The sequence below is a fragment of the Agaricus bisporus genome (assembly GCF_000300575.1).
Source record: "Agaricus bisporus var. bisporus H97 unplaced genomic scaffold AGABI2scaffold_7, whole genome shotgun sequence".
Taxonomy (NCBI): domain Eukaryota; kingdom Fungi; phylum Basidiomycota; class Agaricomycetes; order Agaricales; family Agaricaceae; genus Agaricus; species Agaricus bisporus.
The window spans coordinates 600741-612380 of NW_006267370.1; the positions used below are offsets into that span (position 1 = coordinate 600741).

The window sequence follows — 11640 nt, forward strand, 5'->3', positions numbered from 1 at the left end:
GCGAGAGATCACTGTACCTCATTTGGAACTCCGATGAATGTTCGTAAATCTATTTCGAGTCTCAACCTCCTGAACAACCTTCTTCATCATGCGAAAGGCCTACATATGGACCACTCACAACAAGTATCTCACTTTTAAGAATACATAGAAGCATGAGGTCGTTCTTTTGACCTTAAACATCATTCAATTCCCACAAGGGACCGCCTGACACGAAAACATGAACCGAAATAACGACGCCTGTATAGACAACGCGGGTAAACCACTCTCTATCCGATCCGAGGATGATGAGTGTTGCGAAAGGTGTACGAGACCTGAGAGGAGGATTTCCTCAGAGGTGAATTTTTAGTATTTTGTCCATGGACAGCTGACTCTACGTTGAAAGGAATAAGCGAGGCATAACATCGGGACTATCGACTCTGGTTTTTTGTTATAAGCAAGAAAATTCAACATAAATTTCTAACAATCCTCTCAACAAATGGCTATCCTCCACCCACGTCAAGACCTGTTTTGTGGCCTCTCGCCCCTTGACAAATCTCTTTTTTACCGCTTCGGGATAGGGGAGACAATCAAATCCCCATTCTCTTGCATCCATCATGCTTTCGAATATCATGCTTCTCTCCAGCCGAGTACTTTGGCTGTTGTCAACTTCGAAGAAAGTATCACTTATGGCGAGCTTGATCGTCGTGCCAACTGTCTCGCAACTTACCTTCAAGATATGGGTATCGAAACGGACTCCAGAATTTGTGTTCTCGTTGAGCGCTGTATCCCCATGGTCGTGGCCATACTCGGTGTCCTCAAAGCCGGGGCTGCATATATACCTCTTGACGGAAACGTCGTTTCAGACAGCACTCTGAGGCATGCACTCGAAGAGTCAGGAATAGAGATGGTGCTCACACTGCCTAAGTTTACCTCAAGGGTTGAAGGGAAACACATCATTAATCTGGAGCAAGTGATCTGTGCGAGTTCTTCGACCCACTGCGCCAAACCAAAGGACTTGGCTACTGCCGATGGAGGTGCATATGTGATTTTCACAAGTGGTGAGTCTGCCTGTCTTTTACAAAAACGCTCTAAGTCAGCTGTATGCTAGGGACAACTGGATCACCCAAGGGTGTTGACGTTAGTCACAAGAATGTAACGAACCGTAAGGTTTCAAGGCCCTGTCTCATTTTTTGGCTCCAACAGCTCAGTCTGCGCGGTAGTACTATGCATGGCTCCGGGAAATCTTCACATGGCGCCTGGTGTTCGTGTGTCTCAGCTCTTGAATATCTCATTCGATATGGCTGCTTGGGTGAGTGTCAGACTTATCTAACAGTCCAAAGGAGATTGTGGTTAACGATATCCTAGGAAATTCTCGGTAGTATGTGTAATGGCTGTACGTTATACCTTCGAGGAAAGTCTTCAAAGGAATGGCGAGCCGTAATGAAACTCGTCGACGTCATTATTGCCACACCATCAATGCTACTGCCTCACAACCCTCAGGACTATCCTAATGTCAAAGTCGTTGCCGTCGCTGGTGAACCGTGTCCTAAGTGTAAGTACGAGGTGGTACTTTTTATGCACCTTCACATTGTGATTCTTTATCTGTCCAGATCTTGCTGACTCTTGGGCCTCTCATGCCAATTTCTATAACTGTTGCGGGCCCACCGAAGTAATACGATTTTATAACATCCAGATGCGTTTGGCCTGACAAAAAATAGGTTACCATTGTGAACACCATGCAACTACATTCTCCCGGTCGTCCTTTGAGCATTGGGAAGCCGAATCCAAACACCAACGTCTATATATTAGATCCCGATACTTCCGAACCCGTACCGATTGGCGCATCAGGTTTGATGTGGGCAGGAGGGGCTTGTGTTACCAGAGGCTACGTTAACCTTCCTGGGAAAAGCATGGAATGCTACCGTCCGGACCCTTTCATCGATAAACATAGGTGAGTTAAATCAACTAACGGAAATATTGTTCGTTTGGTGAAGTATGATATAGTCTCATGTTCAACACTGGTGACCTCGGGTACGTCTTGTCTCTTCCATTCACCCGTTTCTCCGTCGTTACTGACATGATTCGAAAGTCGTTGGAACGAGGATGGAACACTTGAAGTGCTTGGCCGTCTCGATAATCAAGTCAAGATCAAGGTATGTTCAGCAAAAATGTATGGATTTTATGCCAACTTGACAGTAGGGATTCCGTGTTGAACTTGACGGTGTGGCCAGTGCCATAGAGGTACTTGCGTCTATGTACTTATAAGACCGTCCATTCATTGACACCTGCTCTAGGCTGTCCCTGGAATTCTCTCCGCTACCGCGCTCTTGATTGAGAGTGAACTCTGGGGCTTTGTTACACCCGTCGTTACCAAAACAGAGGATATTCAGGCTGCAGTTTCCAAAATCCAGCCATATTATGCCACTCCCACGAGGATATTACATCTAAATGAGTTTCCAAAGACTGAGTAAGTGAACATGGCCAGCAACTTCACACACTCACCTAGTCACAGGAACGGCAAAATCGATAAGCGAAAGCTCCAACAAGCAGCGATCGACTCACTATACAATGAAAGCGAAAGCGTGAAAACAGTTTCCGAGCCTCCAACGGCGCTACCAAGTTCACCCGGTCACTCTCCTGTACCCGCAATTGTCATCGGGGACCACTGCTCGTCCGCATCTTCGCTTACAAAAACAGGAATTCCATTTACATCCAAGGAGGAGCTGGCGTGGGCTGGATACGAGGATGACGACATCCCCGACAAGAATCAGGGCAGATTCGTCCGCAACCTTCGCCACCTTATATTTACTCTTTATCGTCGGCTCTTTGGAATCGTATTCATCATTAATATGTGCATTTTTATTTGGTTATGCACCAAGGGCGTGGACGCGCAACGGGTCGGAGGGCTAGTCATTGTCAACCTCTTTAGCGCGGTTCTGATGCGACAAGAATACGTGATCAATAGTTTCTTCAACACTTGCTGCTCGGTTCCTCCCTCGTTTGTATTTACTTCTCTTTCGCTGCGCTCGCCGCTTATTTGCTTCTAGATGGCCCTTGAGCATTCGTCGTGTGTGTGCAAGGGTTTATCATATCGGAGGGCTACATTCGGGCTTTGCTGTTTCTGGTGTCATATGGTTGATTCTATTTACAGGGCAAGCAACTAAGCAGCTATCGAACCACGATAAGGTCCATCTCATATTATGATAATGCGCGGAATAGTGGTGACAGATATTTCAATATAGATTTCTATCCCAACGCTTACGATGACCTATATCATTCTTGTCTTCCTGATGGGCGTTGTTTCTCTTGCCTATCCAACTTTCCGGTCCAGACAGCATAACAAGTTTGAGGTATCCCATCGGTTTCTTGGTTGGGCTGCGACAGCAATGGTCTGGTGTCAGGTTCGTAGAATATATAACCGGGAAATCTTTTCTGACATGTGGGGCCCTAGTTTGTCCTTTTAGCCAATGACTACAAAGGCAACAAAGCTCTCGGATATTGTCTTACTCATGACCCTCATTTCTGGCTGCTTTGCATATTGACAGGTGAGAGTAATTTTTCCTTGTCCTTGCATAGTTCTCACTAATTAATTCTTTGTAGCCTCGATCATCTTGCCTTGGCTCCGGCTTCGGAAAGTACCTGTTCATAGTGAAGTGCTTTCAAGGCATGCTGTTAGGTTCCATTTCGAGTACAGTGAGTCTACGCTTTCTGAACCTGACCTTGACGGCGCTGATGTGAACCCACGACAGCGACTCCCATCGCTGGAAGTTTCACTCGTATCTCGGACGACCCGTTCTTTGAGTGGCATGGCTTTGCGACCGTACCAGTACCAGGAAAGAAGGGCTATTCGCTGGTTGTAAGCCGGGCAGGCGATTGGACTGCGAAACAGATTGACAGTCCTCCAAAACATCTGTGGGTTCGAGGTGTACCGACTTTTGGAGTGCTCCGAATCGTACCTCTTTTCCGTCGTCTGGTCGTTGTCGCCACCGGTTCAGGCATTGGCCCCTGTGCGCCAGTTATATTTGAGCAGAGGGTCCCAATCAAACTCTTGTGGACATCACCAAACGTTCGGGAGACTTTCGGTGACAATTTTGTGGACTCTATTCTAGAAAAATCGCCAGATGCTGTATTGTATGGTAAGAGATATTTGAAACATGGGCAAGGATTGCTGAACTGATATGATACTCTTGCAGACACGCGTAAACATGGGAAACCTGATATGGTGAAACTGACATATCGTTTGGTCAAGGAATTCAATGCGGAAGCCGTGGCGATTATATCGAACAGGAAGCTCACGGAAAAGGTAGTATATGGCATGACAAGCCGAGGTATACCTGCCTTTGGGGCAATTTGGGATTCATGATCATACGAGAAATTTATTAGTACACGTCTCAAGGACAATTCTTTACATTAGACAAAGATTTCCATTGCTGTATCACTGCAATGTCGTTCTAGCTCGGGCTAGATGGTCTCCGGTTCAATATAGGTCTATGCCTTAATCGTGATCGCTTGCCTAGTAAGACTGTGGTTTGCATGGTTTGTCTGCAACAACGTCGAAAAACTTTATCATCGTGTACGGCATGGATGGAGTCACCTTCACTATTACACTCCCACTTGACGAAGTAGAAAGCACGCCGTGTCGAGAACCTCTGGGCCCAAGGAACTCCATTGTGTGTACTAATCAACGGCACTCACGAACTCATAATCGCAATGCGACTCGGATGGCCGCGAAGCGGACATATTGAATTTAAATGCAGAGGGGGCGGTTGCGGAGATAATACTATAGAGCCCGACACTTTGCAACTTGGCTTTGTTTTGATAGTCATTGATGATTTTACCGGAATAAGTATCCAGTGACTTTCTTCGTCCGTAAGCTGTGTATTACAATCTTTTCTTCCTCTTCTTCCTCCTTCTTATGACAACAGGCTGAGCATCCCAATACATCCACATCTGCGCATGTAATCAATGGATGTCACAATCAAAAACATCAAACTTGTTCCACATCCTACCGCGCGGTCGCAGGCTATTTCCACTAAAAAAATATCTGCTGGATCAGTCGTGCTATCAGTACCAGCCTTTACTTCCGCCTTACTTGAAGCCGAGAAGGGACGGAGATGCGATACCTGTTTTCGTTTACCACCTGACGGTGAAAAACTGAAGAAGTGTACCGGGTGTGCCTCGTATTTTTACTGTGATACCAGATGTCAGGCCTTTATCGTTCTCAGTCAGCATATGCTGACTTTCGTATCCACAGGCCAGAAGGTACAATGGGACTTGGAGCATAAGCGCGTATGTAAGAGTTATAGCCTGATGATATCCTATCTTCATGGCCAGCAATTCTCACAACATGAGCGCATGGATGTCATACTCTTATCGCACTTCCTCGGGCGAACTGTGAAAACGAAACCCGTTCCATCGGCAGATAACCCTCACGATCCATTTTCAGTATTCCTCTCGCTCCTTCCTGGTTCTCATGCATCCCAAAGAACACTAGACTCAATTCCGAAATCTCTGATTCTTGATGACAGTCTTGTCCAAGATATCTATTCTCGCTTTGGCAACAATAATTTTACCATTCATTCGCATTTGAACTCTATCGGCCACGGTGTTTTCCCTCTGGCAAGCCGATTGTTCAATCATTCTTGCATTCCAAACGCCGCACCAAGATATGTGCAGGGCTCCGCTCAACCCGTTCTTATGGAGGTAGTTGCACTTCGTGACACCGACATCGGGGAAGAGGTCAGACAGGTCAGGTCTCGACCTTGCTAATACAAATTAACCTCTTTTTAAGATCTGTATTCCCTATCTGGATCCCGCCCTGACCCAGTCCCGGAGTCAAATTTTTCAATACACTTACGGGTTTACTTGCCAATGCGGTCCTTGTAGGGATATAAGCCAACTGGGGCAGATACCAAAGCCACCGGACTCCTCAGAAACGATGTCGTCTCTCGGTGACGAGCTGCGAGAGTACGTGGGGGTGTCTGATGTACTGGGCGCGGAACTTCCTACACCTTCCCTTTCCGACCTTCCACTCGGGCTACGATGTGCATTGCACGAATCTTATATGGAACAGCTATCAGAACAATTCAGCAAAGCCTCTCACGAGGGGGACTATAATACCGCTTTTGGATGTGGTCGTATTTTGCTAGCCCTGTATCTCTTGATATATCCGACAAATTATCCACAGATCGGTGAGTTATATCTACCTCAGATCATATTTTATGCGGCGGATGAACAATGGTTTTAGGATTGCACCTCTTAGAATTGGCAAAGACACACTGGAATGCACTAACTACGATGGAAACCTCAGGCATGGGGGCAGAGATCAGAAGTCAAGTGAGGATTTTCCTGAGCCATGCCAACAGAATATTGCGGATATATGGTAAAGAAGGAGATGAGTACGGTCCCCTTGATGAACTCGTGAAACTAGATGAGCTCCTGTCCGCGGATACTTGATCCCCTGCAACTGATACTGTAGGAATGTAAATTGGATGAAGAAATTTATTTGTTGGCCCACCATCAATTCCCTCGTTATTATCCTATGGAAAAGGCGAACTCTTTTATGGAAAGCAAATATATCCAAGTTTGGCAATGTGTCGGTAACAGCAATCTCGACGGCAGTCTGTACAGGACATCATTGCGCTCATGTTAACACAAAAATACATGGCATCTGATGGCAGTGCAACGTGCGGAAAACCCCTAGATTTGGTTAGCTCAATCATGCAGACAAATGCAGATAAAAGGGAACGGAAGAAACATTACTAGATCCCGAAATGGTTAAACCGGTGAGCCTAAATTTACTTTATCCTCACCATGAGCGCTCAACTTTCAAAGTTGTACCAGCAGCGTTGACATTTGTAGCCCTGTCAAGATCTGGGCTGAGACTCTAATAACAGTACAAGCAATTGTTTCATCATTCGTTCTGCAGTGTCAGGCTACAGGCTGGATCATTGGTATGTCAATTGTCAATATTCAATGCCGATCAGATTACGGCCTGTAGTACGTTAACTTTTTTGAGCTAGCTCAGCGCTATTACCGGCTTCTCGGCCGCAAAACTTTATATGGCCATTCCTCGTATGGTCTGAATACCTCTCCCCTATGCCGAGTCACAACCACGGCTTTATGGTACGACCATGACTCTCAGGTTCAATATGCCTTCGTCTTTTCGTGTTCCGGCGTTACATCGCTCTCGTCGCTCTACTCATCGTCTACGGTCCTTTCATTTATCTCCTACTGAAGCCGCCACAAATTACAGGCGTGCTGACCCACAAGCCAGCATGGGAGGCACAAATCCCCTGCCACCGGAGAGGACAAAACTTCAGCCCAACTTTGTTGTTCCCCTCAGCGGTTCTACTATAGTGACCTTGGCCATTATCGCCTCGATATTCTTTGTCATTTCTGTTTCACTCGCGTTCCTTGGTGCTCATATTGAAGACCCTTATTACAAGGATTCCCTCGACAAAGTCGCGGAGACGTCGCCTGGCGTACGTTCTATTTGTATAGTGTCCATATCCCATCTCAATTTTCGCTTCGCAGATCGTTTTATTTGGGGAGAGCGTGGACGTGGACGTGGATGAACCGTCAATAACAATCCGCTGGTCCATTTTGGCCTGCGGTCAGGACTTTGTATTACCTGAATCCACTGGCGTCCATGGAAGTAATGTCTGTGGATTGCCTTCTTCAACTCTTAAGATATTCGTTGACAAGTAAGCAATCTTTTAAACTCATCCACGGACTTTATCGAGCCGTAACTAGTGCGGATGAACCTGCGGCAATATATGACCCGTCGACCATTCCTGTTCATAAGAAAACTGGTCATCGACGCAGGTGTGTTTCATCTCGGCATCCCTTCCTTATAAGAAGCTGACGTCTTATAGCATTCAAAATCTAGTTCAATTCGACAGTGACCATGTACTTGATGTTCATAACGCCCGACTGTATCCTTTCGACAGCTATTTTCTGACTAGCACACTCAGAGCCGTCGACTTCTCAAATACAAGTGTTCCGATTCAGAAGCTCACCACCGTGGACATTATGTCAAGTTTCGATATTGGAACCGCCGACGTTGAAAGCTTCTCTAACGCCACTGATGGGACTATCCATCCTAGTCGTGATATAGATATACACGTTGGACGGCCTGGTTCGGCGCGTTTCTTCGCATTGTTTCTGTTCGCAATCAGCTGGGTCCTTACTCATATCACGGTCGGGCACGTCATACTAGCAAGACGAGTCTCTGGCATGAAACCTCTTTTCAAGCATTTGATATCCTCTGGTGCTATCCTAGTTTTGCTCCCCCAATTACGGAATAGTATGCCGGATGCTCCAGGCCTTGATGGTAAGTTTTTTTTTAACGTTCCAGCTGTCAGTCATTAACGAGATGATTAAAATAGGTGTACTAATCGGTAAGCGAGTCGAACCCTAGTCAACTTCGAAAACTAACCTATACGGAGATACCATCGGATACTTCCCGCAAATGATCATCACGAGTATTGCAGTGGTAATCCTGCTGTTGATTCTCGCTGTTCGCGAATTCGATATTATTGGAATTCAAGCAGAAACACGCCAGAAACAACTCGCTCGGACCCCTCCAAGTCCAAGCCCAAGTCCAGCTCCATCTTATTCTACTCCATCGCGTAATTCGATGCGGAGATTCACCGGGACTAAGGATTCCGATTCAACTTGTTCCTTTGTCAATCATTCTCGCCCTCCACCGTCCCCATCTCGCAATTCAACACCAGACGAGATCGAAAAGTGGGAAAAGGATAGGATGGCAAAATATCTCACCGGCCAATTTGTCTTCCCTCCCATTCAACGAACATTTGCTCATCGACCGCAAGCCTCCAGCCAAGCAACTGCTAAACCTTCTATGTTCCACCGAAGGCTCAATACCATGACACGGTTGATGGAAGCGGGACAAGTTCCTCGATCCCACTGCCTTCATGAGGATTGATGTGTTCTCCGTTCGATATTTCAACTTCCCTCTCACTGGCATCATGGACAACTTACATCATTGTATATATATAGCATAGGTCATTATCTGTCGTTTACGGAATTCTGCGAAACCTTTCTTCCTTTTACTTAAGTTATTATTATGTAACCGAGACTTGTCAATCAATTAATTTACGTGGACTGTTGGCGGAATTTAAACGGCGGCTGAAATTATCTCGTCAATGGTTTCAAGGCCGAGACCCCGGTAGGTTCCTCTGGGTTGTAATAACCCACATTGGTCTGTACTACACTTAATTTTCTTGCGGATACATAACGATAAATGTCTTGAATCGTCCGAGAATGTAGAAAAGCTATCTGACGCCGGACGACTACTGAAACTGGTAGTGACCGGCCCGTGACCGACCACCTTTCGTTTTATGCTATTCTTATATTTTCTCACAGAACGATTACCCGATGATGCAACTTGAATTTATACTTCCAGAACGTCCTGAGTGAGTAATCCGCCATTAGTGAGGCCGGCGCCGTCACCAGCCTTCTAAAAATTCAATTTTTCCAACTTCAGTATACCAGTGGGATGACAGTCAAGAGAGAGGCGCAACGTCGTTAACGCTTGATCTCGAGTGTCGAAGGAGTCAGTCCTCGGACGACAACACACTCCCAATGACCATCTTATTCATTATTGCCACCAACTATCATTCTTTAACATATTGATACGCCAAGTTTCCCCAAATATTTCAAAAAACAAACAAACTCAATGCCGTCCGTACTTTTTCTTTCAATTACAAACATATACAGTTATTGTCGAAGGAAACAATTGGGTCGCTCAAAGTTCCCTCGAACGTATTGCTCTCATCGAGCTATCCCCCCGGGTTAAGAGAGTATCTATTACTATAGAATTAGAAAGACAATCATCTAAGTCGTCTGGTTTAAACCGTGAAACCTACGAGCACATGAATAGGCCGAACATTGTGCTCTGGTTAATGAACCTACTTGCAAAACAGTTTCTTAATCCTCGCCGAAGAGCCGTTTCCTATATGAGAGATATTCAGTGCTCAAATCAAGGGTTAGATCAAGGTGTTACCTACAGCGGCTCTGGAGCTTGACTGAAAACAGTAGGTCCTCCAACCATCTCTCTCGTCCATACATCTCTCAAAAACCAACCAACATGGCCAACAGCACAACCGGCCAAGTCAGCTATGGCCGCCCTCCACGATCCATTTATGATCCATGAGAAAGCGACGAGGGCAACTGGAAGATAAGGCGCGCTTATGGTAAAAAGGCCAAACAGTGATATGGGTGTTGATGGGTGTCGTCTTGACCAAAAGTAAATTGGCACAAAAGCGAGGGAAGAAGAAAGGAAGGGAAGGTTGACAAGAGGTGAAAGTGCCTGCGAGAGACTTGCATTAGTGGTTGCAGCTGTAAAATGAGGTTTGATAACTTACGAGAAGCATTACGGAGGACAGAAGAAGCAGCCAGAAATAATCTGCATTTTTGTTGGCAAAGGACGATTCCTCTAACATCCTACTATACCGCATGCTATTTCCAGGTCAGAGCGAGGAAACATGCACATATGAAGAGTTACTCACAAGAAGAACAAGTGGAAAACGAAATCAAGTGATATAGACCCAAAGTAAAAAAAGGTGGTTATAGCACGCCACGGCTACAGTCGATAAGGACCAGAATGAAGAGAAACTCTAGGTATGACATATACCTGCACATTCACAAAGGCGCTTTTCCAGCTGAAATAGAGTTGCAATGGCGTGACAATTTGACATTGCTACATAGATGCATGAGTAACATAACTTCTGGTGGAGGCTTGAGATACGTACTACGGCCAAACTAATCAATACTGAAAGACCTAGCCATGCTCGTGTAATGGGTGGTATTTGGGTAATCCAGGCTTCAATCCCTACAGGCATAGTATTCTTGATTGACCAGTAGATAGATCATGCAACAGGGTTGGCGCAGAAGCAAAACAGAGAAGTGGTCCGACGTTGAAAGACTGAACGTGCAAGCTCACAGATGACACGTCCTTGATTGACCACGCGCGCATGTCGTCAGCGCTATTTCCTATTTCGTCACTCGCGGAAAAAAATACACCTTACGTCGAACGGGAATCGAACCCGTGCCGCTTGCTTGGAAGGCAAGCATGATAACCACTTCACCATCGACGTTACAGTAGAGACATGTGGCCACATCTGACCAACGAAAAGAGTGCCGGATTCAATTAGCAAGAAAAATGTAAATATGAGGCCGGTGAAGCACTACACTTACTTACTATACCAGATATTATCGGCTGAGGTGCAGTGACTTGATGCGTTTTGACTTCTCATGCCAAGAAAAAATAAGAGACAACTGCTGACTTGGTGACCATACGAAGAAACGAAAAACATTTGACGAGAGTGGGATTCGAACCCACGCCCCGGAGGACCAGATTCCTACTTGAGGAAGAATTGGGTATCTCATACCCCTAGTCCTTAGTCTGGCGCCTTAGACCACTCGGCCATCTCGCCTGCACAACCAATGCCTCGTCGAATGCACTTGGACATGGGAGCCATCTACGATCACAGATAAGGCAACCCAGCCACCACTAACCAAGAGCCAGGAACCTGCAAAGCTAAGCCCATAAAGACCGGCATCCGTATCTTCATATCATGAAAATCTCCCTTATCTCGGACTCTTCTACTAGATTTCTTTTGTAAAGTTGCATCG

At 45.9% G+C, this 11640-nt stretch overlaps 4 protein-coding genes and 2 non-coding genes across 6 annotated transcripts; 3 read left to right on the plus strand and 3 right to left on the minus strand.

Moving 5' to 3' along the window:
• Window positions 1-475: 475 nt before the first annotated feature.
• AGABI2DRAFT_72540 (hypothetical protein) lies at window positions 476-4342 on the plus strand (the record flags this gene model as incomplete). The annotated part of the gene is made up of 17 exons (XM_006462425.1): window positions 476-1037; window positions 1088-1141; window positions 1200-1288; window positions 1345-1531; window positions 1590-1648; window positions 1698-1930; window positions 1984-2010; window positions 2069-2132; window positions 2179-2220; window positions 2274-2446; window positions 2492-2977; window positions 3027-3165; window positions 3222-3380; window positions 3431-3524; window positions 3580-3672; window positions 3729-4115; window positions 4173-4342. The coding sequence occupies 17 exons, from the start codon at window positions 476-478 to the stop codon at window positions 4340-4342; spliced, it is 3018 nt and encodes a 1005-aa protein (XP_006462488.1).
• Window positions 4343-4923: 581 nt separating this feature from the next.
• AGABI2DRAFT_223832 (hypothetical protein) lies at window positions 4924-6507 on the plus strand. Its single transcript, XM_006462426.1, has 4 exons — window positions 4924-5182; window positions 5234-5718; window positions 5771-6170; window positions 6227-6507. The coding sequence occupies exons 1-4, from the start codon at window positions 4945-4947 to the stop codon at window positions 6433-6435; spliced, it is 1332 nt and encodes a 443-aa protein (XP_006462489.1). The 5' UTR covers window positions 4924-4944; the 3' UTR covers window positions 6436-6507.
• A 605-nt stretch (window positions 6508-7112) lies between these two features.
• On the plus strand, window positions 7113-8929 carry AGABI2DRAFT_119346 (hypothetical protein; the record flags this gene model as incomplete). The annotated part of the gene is made up of 6 exons (XM_006462427.1): window positions 7113-7463; window positions 7516-7685; window positions 7735-7806; window positions 7857-8314; window positions 8370-8381; window positions 8430-8929. The coding sequence occupies 6 exons, from the start codon at window positions 7113-7115 to the stop codon at window positions 8927-8929; spliced, it is 1563 nt and encodes a 520-aa protein (XP_006462490.1).
• A 735-nt stretch (window positions 8930-9664) lies between these two features.
• AGABI2DRAFT_193623 (hypothetical protein) lies at window positions 9665-10968 on the minus strand. Its single transcript, XM_006462428.1, has 7 exons — window positions 10758-10968; window positions 10640-10705; window positions 10515-10588; window positions 10371-10464; window positions 10014-10315; window positions 9919-9958; window positions 9665-9868 (listed from the first exon to the last, which is right to left on the minus strand). Exons 1-6 carry the CDS (start codon window positions 10845-10847, stop codon window positions 9934-9936), a joined length of 651 nt encoding a protein of 216 aa, XP_006462491.1. The 5' UTR covers window positions 10848-10968; the 3' UTR covers window positions 9665-9868; window positions 9919-9933.
• A 62-nt stretch (window positions 10969-11030) lies between these two features.
• Window positions 11031-11102, minus strand: AGABI2DRAFT_t75. Its single transcript has one exon. It is a non-coding gene; the product is annotated as a tRNA-Gly (tRNA).
• Window positions 11103-11322: 220 nt separating this feature from the next.
• Window positions 11323-11441, minus strand: AGABI2DRAFT_t74. The gene has a single exon. It is a non-coding gene; the product is annotated as a tRNA-Leu (tRNA).
• Between the last annotated feature and the right edge of the window lie 199 nt (window positions 11442-11640).

Bases quoted from the DNA above. Each gene is read 5' to 3' on its own strand.
- AGABI2DRAFT_223832 (XM_006462426.1), top strand. From the start codon at position 4,945: ATGGATGTCACAATCAAAAACATCAAACTTGTTCCACATCCTACCGCG. The intron at 5,719-5,770 runs GTCAGACAGGTC...CCTCTTTTTAAG, and splicing joins ACACCGACATCGGGGAAGAG to ATCTGTATTCCCTATCTGGA. The intron at 6,171-6,226 runs GTGAGTTATATC...CAATGGTTTTAG, and splicing joins GACAAATTATCCACAGATCG to GATTGCACCTCTTAGAATTG.
- AGABI2DRAFT_193623 (XM_006462428.1), bottom strand. From the start codon at position 10,847: ATGCCTGTAGGGATTGAAGCCTGGATTACCCAAATACCACCCATTACA. The intron at 10,316-10,370 runs GTAAGTTATCAA...AGTCTCTCGCAG, and splicing joins TGTCCTCCGTAATGCTTCTC to GCACTTTCACCTCTTGTCAA. The intron at 9,959-10,013 runs GTAGGTAACACC...TCTCTCATATAG, and splicing joins AGTCAAGCTCCAGAGCCGCT to GAAACGGCTCTTCGGCGAGG.